The 11,019-nt window shown below is 44.9% G+C and overlaps 1 protein-coding gene across 6 annotated transcripts in view; it reads right to left on the reverse strand.

The window, feature by feature from the left end:
- Nucleotides 1–11,019, reverse strand: part of ppp1r9a (protein phosphatase 1, regulatory subunit 9A) — a 105,615-nt gene that overhangs the window by 64,363 nt on the left and 30,233 nt on the right. For all 6 annotated transcript variants that reach the window (XM_055877150.1, XM_055877149.1, XM_055877147.1 and 3 more), the window contains exon 3: nucleotides 7,300–7,432. In XM_055877150.1, the coding sequence (XP_055733125.1) occupies nucleotides 7,300–7,432 (133 nt within the window). The remainder of the gene's footprint in view (nucleotides 1–7,299; nucleotides 7,433–11,019) is intronic.

The raw sequence follows: 11,019 nt of genomic DNA on the forward strand, positions 1-11,019 counted from the left end.
CAAAAGCTAACCCTAACCCTGCAGACACTATCAAACCCTAACCCTAACTCTGCTGACACTAGCTAACCCTAACCCTGCAGACACTAACACTAACCCTAACCCTGCAGACACTAGCTAACCCTAACCCTGCAGACACTAGCTAACCCTAATTCTGCAGACACTAGCTAACCCTAACCCTGCAGACACTAGCTAACCCTAACCCTGCAGACACTAGCTAACCCTAATTCTGCAGACACTAGCTAACCCTAACCCTGCAGACACTAGCTAACCCTAACCCTGCAGACACTAGCTAACCCTAATTCTGCAGACACAAGCTAACCCTAACCCTGCAGACACTATCAAACCCTAACCCTAACCCTGCTGACACTAGCTAACCCTAACCCTGCAGACACTAGCTAACCCTAACCCTGCAGACACTATCAAACCCTAACCCTGCTGACACTAGCTAACCCTAACCTTGCAGACACTAACTAACCCTAACCCTGCAGACACTAGCTAACCCTAACCCTGCAGACACTAGCTAACCCTAACCCTGCAGACACTATCAAACCCTAACCCTAACCCTGCTGACACTAGCTAACCCTAACCCTGCAGACACTAGCTAACCCTAACCCTGCAGACACTATCAAACCCTAACCCTGCTGACACTAGCTAACCCTAACCTTGCAGACACTAACTAACCATAATCCTGCAGACACTAGCTAACCCTAACCCTGCAGACACTAGCTAACCCTAACCCTGCAGACACTAACTAACCCTAACCCTAACCCTGCAGACACTAGCTAACCCTAACCCTGCAGACACTAGCTAACCCTAATTCTGCAGACACAAGCTAACCCTAACCCTGCAGACACTAGCTAACCCTAACCCTAACCCTGCAGACACTAGCTAACCCTAACCCTGCAGACACTAGCTAACCCTAACCCTGCAGACACTAGCTAACCCTAACTCTGCAGACACTAGCTAACCCTAACCCTGCAGACACTAGCTAATCCTAACCTGCAGACACTAGCTAACCCTAACCCTGCAGACACTAGCTAACCCTAACCCTGCAGACACTAGCTAACCCTAACCCTGCAGACACTAGCTAACCCTAACCCTGCAGACACTAGATAACCCTAACCCTGCAGACACTAGATAACCCTAACCCTGCAGACACTATCAAACCCTAACTCTGCAGACACTAGCTAACCCTAACCCTGCAGACACTAGATAACCCTAACCCTGCAGACACTAGCTAACCCTAACCCTGCAGACACTAGCTAACCCTAACCCTGCAGACACTAGCTAACCCTAACCCTGCAGACACTAGCTAACCCTAACCCTGCAGACATTAGCTAACCCTAACCCTGCAGACACTAGCTAACCCTAACCCTGCAGACACTAGCTAACCCTAACCCTGCAGACACTAGCTAACCCTAACCCTGCAGACACTAGCTAACCCTAACCCTGCACACTAGATAACACTAACCCTGCCGACACTAGCTAACCCTAAACCTGCAGGCACTAGCTAACCCTAACCCTAACCCTGCAGACACTAGCTAACCCTAACCCTGCAGACACTAGCTAACCCTAACCCTGCAGACACTAGCTAACCCTAACCCTGCAGACACTAGCTAACCCTAACCCTGCAGACACTAGCTAACCCTAACCCTGCAGACACTAGCTAACCCTAACCCTGCAGACACTAGCTAACCCTAACCCTAACCCTGCAGACACTAGCTAACCCTAACCCTAACCCTGCAGACACTAGCTAACCCTAACCCTAACCCTGCAGACACTAGCTAATCCTAACCCTAACCCTGCAGACACTAGCTAACCCTAACCCTAACCCTGCAGACACTAGCTAACCTTAACCCTTAAATATCCCTCTTCGGTTTTATCTGGGAAATGTTTTATGCCGAACACCAAATTGACCCCTAACACTAACCACTATGCATTTGTGTAAAATGAAAGGACTGGACAGGTATAAACAATGTGGTATACGAATGTCCACAAAGCTAACCATATTTACCTACATGAAGTGCATATGGGGTAGGGAGTGAAGGGATAGTGCATATGAGGTACAGTGGTTCCTCCTTTAAAAGTTGCAGCTTGGTGCCGCAGAATTCTATGACAATTCTATGTGAACCACTGGTACCATTAATGCTAGTTAGTGGAGGGCATCTTTGAGAAGCATTTGATAGCCTTCAATAATGGCTGTAGTAGAGAATGCGGGCAAGCGGGAGACCGTGGTTCAATTCCCCAACTGGGAGGAAGGAGTAGGCTGTCCTTTGTTCTTAACTGGCTTGCCTAGTTAAATAAATGTTACACTAAGAGCATAACATTTCTACACCCTAATTTTCTAATTCTAGTCTAACCAATACCCAAATGGAGATTAAGTGAAAATAAAAATCTCATTGATTTATCAAGACCAGTCCCCATGCTTGTTTCAGAGCAGTGCGAAATGGTGCTAAAATAGTTGTAGGCTATTGCTTCTAACTTCAATATGCTCTTTAAATAAATAAGACCTACACCACTTTTAACAGCACATTACTCAACACTAGCGAGACTCATGTCGCCTACAGTAGACCTACAGTATGTCGAAAAATATGACGTGACTCTCCGCCAATAATTACATATAGAGGATTGGAGGATATTTCAGTAATTCAGTGATGTTTATTCCCATAGTAATTATGGATCCATAACTAAATAAACATTGCATTTTGAAAGAGTCGTTTTATCATATTTTTATTAACGAAAGCATAAAGATGCCATTATTAGTTACATTGTTTTAGTTTGAACGTGCATGCTGGCACTAAGAACAGAACAGCGGGAACGTTTCCCTTGTCAGCGCCATTATTAGTGCAATGAACCTTAAAGTGGGGGTCCACCCCCTCCTCCCCCTTCCTCCTCTTCCCTTCCCTATGTGCTTGGTCGGTTTTCTGTGCGCGGCTCTGCGGCCCATCCCGTACCCCCTGCCCTCATGTCTTGAACCTCGCGCGCTTTCAGTGGATACAGCTGGAGAACTGCAAGGCAGTCCCATTGTGTGCCACTCAGGAGCCATGAACAATATGACCAATATATATTGTCCTGCTAATAACAGGGTTAATATTATATCTGTGAGAATATCCAACAGGCTTTTATATAATTCTAAATTAATAATAATAATAATCGCTTTGTTTAAAAAATAACAATATTTTGGAGATGATTTAGTTTTCAAATAACGTAAAATGTGCGAGAAAAAGGCCATTATTTAAGATGGGGTGAGACATTGTTACTAATTTGTAAATAAAGCCAGTTTGTTATTTTTAATTATTTATTTCTATTTGTAATGTCAGAGAAACCAAAAACCTACAATCATCTCATTGGACTCCCAGTCGAGGATGGCACAGGTATTGAACCAGCATCTATAGCAACACAGCTTGTACTGCTATGCAGAGTCTTAGACCGTTGCACTACTCAGGCGTTGTACAACGTGACAGGTGGGGAGTGGCTTACAGTACTACAGTAAGACCGAAATAATCCTAACACAATTAAATAATACAAAACCTTATTGTAACAACAGTTTTAGTAAGTAATACTGAAGTTGTGCACAATTATCAGTTTCTATTTAGGTTTATGTCACCCATTCATTGTCAGATAGAGACACAGTATGACCCAAAAGCATAATAGGTCCTCTAACTCCCCCTTGCGCTGGTCTGGAGCAATGAAGTAGTGACGCAGGGTACCGTACTCAACCACAAATTACCTCTAAGTCCCACGGTGTAAGCTCGCAACTTTTAAAGGAGGAACCACTGTGGGGAGTGAAGGGATAGTGCATATGGGGTAGGGAGTGACAGGATAGTGTATATGGGGTAGGGAGTGAAGGGATAGTGTATATGGGGTAGGGAGTGAAGGGATAGTGTATATGGGGTAGGGAGTGAAGGGATAGTGTATATGGGGTAGGGAGTGAAGAAATAGTGTATATGGGGTAGGGAGTGAAGGGATAGTGTATATGGGGTAGGGAGTGAAGGGATAGTGTATATGGGGTAGTGAAGGGATAGTGTATATGGGGTAGGGAGTGAAGGGATAGTGTATATGGGGTAGGGAGTGAAGGGATAGTGTATATGGGGTAGGGAGTGAAGGGATAGTGTATATGGGGTAGGGAGTGAAGGGATAGTGTATATGGGGTAGGGAGTGAAGGGATAGTGTATATGGGGTAGGGAGTGAAGGGATAGTGTATATGGGGTAGGGAGTGAAGGGATAGTGTATATAGGGTAGGGAGTGACAGGATAGTGTATATGGGGTAGGGAGTGAAGGGATAGTGTATATGAGGTAGGGAGTGAAGGGATAGTGTATATGGGGTAGGGAGTGAAGGGATAGTGTATATGGGGTAGGGAGTGAAGGGATAGTGTATATGGGGTAGGGAGTGAAGGGATAGTGTTTATAGGGTAGGGAGTGACAGGATAGTGTATATGGGGTAGGGAGTGAAGGGATAGTGTATATGGGGTAGGGAGTGAAGGGATAGTGTATATGGGGTAGGGAGTGAAGGGATAGTGTTTATAGGGTAGGGAGTGACAGGATAGTGTATATGGGGTAGGGAGTGAAGGGATAGTGTATATGGGGTAGGGAGTGAAGGGATAGTGTATATGAGGTAGGGAGTGACAGGATAGTGTATATGGGGTAGGGAGTGACAGGATAGTGTATATGGGGTAGGGAGTGAAGGGATAGTGTATATGAGGTAGGGAGTGAAGGGATAGTGTATATGGGGTAGGGAGTGAAGGGATAGTGTATATGGGGTAGGGAGTGAAATGATAGTGTATATGAGGTAGGGAGTGAAGGGATAGTGTATATGGGGTAGGGAGTGAAGGGATAGTGTATATGAGGTAGGGAGTGAAGGGATAGTGCATATGGGGTAGGGAGTGAAGGGATAGTGTATATGGGGTAGGGAGTGAAGGGATAGTGTATATGGGGTAGGGAGTGAAGGGATAGTGCATATGGGGTAGGGAGTGAAGGGATAGTGTATATGGGGTAGGGAGTGAAGGGATAGTGTATATGGGGTGAGGAATGAAGGGATAGTGTATATGAGGTAGGGAGTGAAGGGATAGTGTATATGGGGTGAGGAGTGACAGGATAGTGTATATGGGGTAGGGAGTGAAGGGATAGTGTATATGGGGTAGGGAGTGAAGGGATAGTGTATATGGGGTAGGGAGTGAAGGGATAGTGTATATGGGGTAGGGAGTGAAGGGATAGTGTATATGGGGTAGGGAGTGACAGGATAGTGTATATGGGGTAGGGAGTGAAGGGATAGTGTATATGAGGTAGGGAGTGAAGGGATAGTGTATATGGGGTAGGGAGTGAAGGGATAGTGTATATGGGGTAGGGAGTGAAGGGATAGTGTATATAGGGTAGGGAGTGAAGGGATAGTGCATATGGGGTAGGGAGTGAAGGGATAGTGTATATGGGGTAGGGAGTGACAGGATAGTGTATATGGGGTAGGGAGTGAAGGGATAGTGTATATGGGGTAGGGAGTGAAGGGATAGTGTATATGGGGTAGGGAGTGAAGGGATAGTGTATATAGGGTAGGGAGTGAAGGGATAGTGTATATGGGGTAGGGAGTGAAGGGATAGTGTATATGGGGTAGGGAGTGAAGGGATAGTGTATATGGGGTAGGGAGTGAAGGGATAGTGTATATGGGGTAGGGAGTGAAGGGATAGTGTATATGGGGTAGGGAGTGAAGGGATAGTGTATATGGGGTAGGGAGTGAAGGGATAGTGTATATGGGGTAGGGAGTGAAGGGATAGTGTATATGGGGTAGTGAAGGGATAGTGTATATGGGGTAGGGAGTGAAGGGATAGTGTATATGGGGTGAGGAATGAAGGGATAGTGTATATGGGGTAGGGAGTGAAGGGATAGTGTATATGGGGTAGGGAGTGAAGGGATAGTGTATATGGGGTAGGGAGTGAAGGGATAGTGTATATGGGGTGAGGAATGAAGGGATAGTGTATATGAGGTAGGGAGTGAAGGGATAGTGTATATGGGGTAGGGAGTGAAGGGATAGTGTATATGGGGTGAGGAATGAAGGGATAGTGTATATGGGGTAGGGAGTGAAGGGATAGTGCATATGGGGTAGGGAGTGAAGGGATAGTGTATATGGGGTAGTGAAGGGATAGTGTATATGGGGTAGGGAGTGAAGGGATAGTGTATATGGGGTAGGGAGTGAAGGGATAGTGTATATGAGGTAGGGAGTGAAGGGATAGTGTATATGGGGTAGGGAGTGAAGGGATAGTGTATATGGGGTAGGGAGTGAAGGGATAGTGTATATGGGGTAGGGAGTGAAGGGATAGTGTATATGGGGTAGGGAGTGAAGGGATAGTGTATATGGGGTAGGGAGTGAAGGGATAGTGTATATGGGGTAGTGAAGGGATAGTGTATATGAGGTAGGGAGTGAAGGGATAGTGTATATGGGGTGAGGAATGAAGGGATAGTGTATATGAGGTAGGGAGTGAAGGGATAGTGTATATGGGGTAGGGAGTGAAGGGATAGTGCATATGGAGTGAGGAGTGAAGGGATAGTGTATATGGGGTAGGGAGTGAAGGGATAGTGCATATGGGGTAGGGAGTGAAGGGATAGTGTATATGGAGTGAGGAGTGAAGGGATAGTGTATATGGGGTAGGGAGTGAAGGGATAGTGTATATGGGGTGAGGAATGAAGGGATAGTGTATATGGGGTAGGGAGTGAAGGGATAGTGTATATGGGGTAGGGAGTGAAGGGATAGTGTATATGGGGTAGTGAAGGGATAGTGTATATGAGGTAGGGAGTGAAGGGATAGTGTATATGGGGTGAGGAATGAAGGGATAGTGTATATGAGGTAGGGAGTGAAGGGATAGTGTATATGGGGTAGGGAGTGAAGGGATAGTGCATATGGGGTAGGGAGTGAAGGGATAGTGTATATGGAGTGAGGAGTGAAGGGATAGTGTATATGGGGTAGGGAGTGAAGGGATAGTGTATATGGGGTGAGGAATGAAGGGATAGTGTATATGGGGTAGGGAGTGAAGGGATAGTGCATATGGGGTAGGGAGTGAAGGGATAGTGCATATGGGGTAGGTAGTGAAGGGATAGTGTATATGGGGTGAGGAGTGACAGGATAGTGTATATGGGGTAGGGAGTGAAGGGATAGTGCATATGAGGTGGGGAGTGAAGGGATAGTGTATATGGGGTAGGGAGTGAAGGGATAGTGTATATGGGGTAGGGAGTGAAGGGATAGTGCATATGGTGTAGGGTTATATAGGATATGGTTATATGGGTCTTTTTGGGATCGTCCCCAGGTCTTCCTACCTTTCTCCAGCTCTACAGGGAACAGCTCCAGTTTCTCCACCCTCTTCTCCAGCTCGTACTCTGCTGACGAGGCCACCGGGTCCACCTCCTCATTCCTCCTGTCATAGTCCTCATTACAGTAGGTGTTGAACACCTGGAGACACACAAACACACACCCTGGTTAGTTACCAAACTGAGCGCTGTACTTACCCAAGCTATTTTTGGGGAATCACATTTTGTTATTGAGTAGTTAAGTCAATAGTATGCGCCTAAGTATATTGTGCAGGACCATGCCTTTAGATGAGCGGTGCTACAAGTGTTTGGAATATGTTGTTCATGTAATACAGATGGTATTCTCATCACGGCCAGTGAATAGCTTTGGTGGATATGTACAGGACACTGGTCTGTTGACACAGTGAGTTTAAGAGCAGACAACATACAGTAGGCTACTACAGTTGTTTATACTTAAATGCCATATATATTATTATAAACCGGGTGGTTTCAGCCCTGAATGCTGATTGGCTGAAAGCTGTGGTATATCGGACCGTATACAATGGGGGTGACCCCAAAAATGATTTTACTGATCTAATTACGATGGTAACCAGTTTATAACAGTAATAAGGCACCTCAAGGGTTTGTAGTATACGGCCAATATACCACGGCTAATATGCTGACCAGCCCGGACTTGTCGCGTGCGCGAGCATCGCAAAATACATTTAGAAATCCATGTTATTCAATTATTGCGCGTGCGCCAACGAGCGCCTGCGATGCCAAGGGCTAAAATACAACTCCTTTCTATTTCTGAATAGAACTCCTTTCAGATCGTGCTGAAAGTCCTGCCTCTCCCATCTCCTCATTGGTTTATAGAAGCAGGTACCCACGTGCCATCTCCTCATTGGTTATACCCACGTGGGTGATTGAAAGACAAAATGTTTTGCCGGTAGTCGTGGTAATACTATGAAAGTTTAGATGCCAATCACCATATAAGTTCAAAGATGAAAAAGCCTGGAAGCAGGAGAGATGACTAGAAACGATTCGGTTGGCCGTTTTATGTGTGGATTAATTGTCGGAGTAGAGGAATTTGTGCATTTCAGGTAAAATAACAACTCAATGTTTATATCCCAGGACAAATTAGCTAGCAACAGCAAGCTAGCTAAATAGGACAAATTAACTAGCAAGTGCAAGCTAACTAGCTAAATTGCCATACATGTTTAATGCTTTTCAGCCTGTCCCCAAATTAATGCCATTGGTTCAGAGTTTGTTTTGATATTTTAACCTGCGTGTCGTGATCGCGTTTGGTGTATGGGGACAAAATAAACGTATGCACGATAGCGCATGATGGTGCACGCGCGCAGCTGGTTTGGGTTCCATGTAAGGGCGGTGTCCAGGCACTAAGATCAGGCCTTAGCTGTGGTATACTGGCCATATGACACACCCCCTTGGGCCTTATCTCTTCAAATCAAATTAAATTGTATTTGTCACATGCTCCGAATACAACAGGTGTAGGTAGACCTTACCGTCTAATTCTTACTTACAATCCCTTAACCAACAATGCAATTCAAGAAATAGAGTTAAGAAAACATTTAATAAATAAACTAAAGTAAAAATAAAATAAAAAAGTAACAATAACAAGGCTATATACAGAGGGTACTGGTACCGAGTCAATGTGCAGGGGTACAGGTTAGTCAATGTCATTTGTACATGTAGTTAGGGGTAAAGAGACTATGCTTAATTATATTATTATGATAATACTGTTGCTTCCCATCTTCATTACCACATCATCACACTGGAGGAAATATGAGGTCCTTGGAGACAGAGGAGAAAGAGGGCGAGTTGTGGTCCTTTCTCTGAGCGTGGGTCACTTCCACTCCCCTTCAGCCTGAGTGATTCTGCTGCTCACTCTGATGTGAAGGGGCTGACGCACGCACATGTACACTCCTGTCACTGACCAAGCACCACATCCCAGACGGGTACAGGCCAACACACACCTGGGTGACGAACGCACACCTGGGTGACGAACGCACAACTGGGTGACGAACGTACACCTGGGCCCATAAAGCGTCTCAGAGTAGTAGTGCTGATCTAGGATCTGTTAATTGTTGTCATTTGTTTGCGGGGGACCAGGTGACATTTAGCACAAGGCAGTGTTAGGTTTCATCCCAAAAGGCACCCTTTTCCATATATAGTGCACTACTTTTGATCAGGGCCCATAAGGCTCTGGTCAAAAGTAGTACACTATGTAGGGAATAGGGTGCCATTTGGTACGTCTGTGTCAGTCTCTGTTTCTCCATAATGAGCGACATCAGGAGAATGACAATGCGTCATGATTAATATGCCAGAATATCTAATCTGGGAAAAACACATAGATGTTTGCCATTCATTCTGCTATAATAACAGAGAGACCTTGTCTGTCTGTCTCACAAAACATGATTCCCCGTAGGATAAAGTCTGAGTATGTCTGAAAGACTAATACAATAAATAGGTGATGTCAGCTCACCATAGGATATAGTCCATGACAGACTATAGAAAGACTGTAATGTCCACACACTCTCTCCTGCTCCCAGTACGCAAGCAGAGAGACGACATGACATCTGTATCATCACTTCTATTGCCCTAGCTCCTGTCCAATGTTTGGCCTGTAAAATGTTTGGACTGTAAAATGCTTTGCCTGTAAAATGTTTGGTCTGTCAAATGCTTTGCCTGTAAAATGTTTGGCCTGTAAAATGTTTGGCCTGTAAAATGTTTGGCCTGAAAAATGCTTGGCCTGTAAAATTTTTGGCCTGTAAAATGCTTTGCCTGTAAAATGTTTGGCCTGTAAAATGCTTTGCCTGTAAAATGTTTTGCCTGTAAAATGTTTGGCCTGTAAAATGCTTGGCCTGTAAAATGTTTGGCCTGTAAAATGCTTTGCCTGTAAAATGTTTGGCCTGTAAAATGTTTGGCCTGTAAAATGCTTGGCCTGTAAAATGTTTGGCCTGTAAAATGCTTGGACGTGCACAAATGAGCTATTCTTTCCATCATTTTAAACCATTACAACAAGCATACAACAGTTGACTGGCAGGATGAGACCAAACCAAAGATAGAGAGACAGAGTGAGAGAGTGTATCTATTATTTTCCTATTCAGCTCCTGTGCCATGTATGGATGTGTGTACAGTAGCCTAAATGTTCTCTTTCCATCCTTTTAGACCAATACACTGGCAGGATGAGACCAAACTAAAGACGGAGAGAGCGCTGTAGAAGTACCTCTCTAGACGGGACCGCAGTGGAGAAGGTGGAAAGCTTCAAGTTACTCGCCGTACACTGTCGGGGACAGCCCTAAGAACAACACCAGCTACATAAAGAAAAATCTAACCACAGAACTAGGGCAGAGAGTCAAAGCGTATCAAAATATGAGGACATCTCCTCAGTCTCTATGTTATAAAACTGTAATACATCTACATCCTGGTCCTAACAGTGGTCAGCCACGACCCACACTTTAAAGGACAAACCAATCTGCTTAATTTCCAATGTAACATATTACAGACATATTAGCGACCAAGTGACTTCATGACTTGCAAAGTTACTATAGTGACGTGACAAAGACCTACGGGGAAACAACAATCACACTTAGCAACGACAAACAGCAACAAGTATAGTTCTGTTCTTTAACATTGGATCTGTATCAAAAGCCTGACACTTCCTCTCCTCCTCAACAAGACAAGCCTCTCAGAGCTGATTGTGTGTGCGTGTGTGTGTGTGTGTGT

Source organism: Salvelinus fontinalis, chromosome 22, assembly GCF_029448725.1.
Source record: "Salvelinus fontinalis isolate EN_2023a chromosome 22, ASM2944872v1, whole genome shotgun sequence".
In the NCBI taxonomy this organism is placed as follows: Eukaryota; Metazoa; Chordata; class Actinopteri; order Salmoniformes; family Salmonidae; genus Salvelinus; species Salvelinus fontinalis.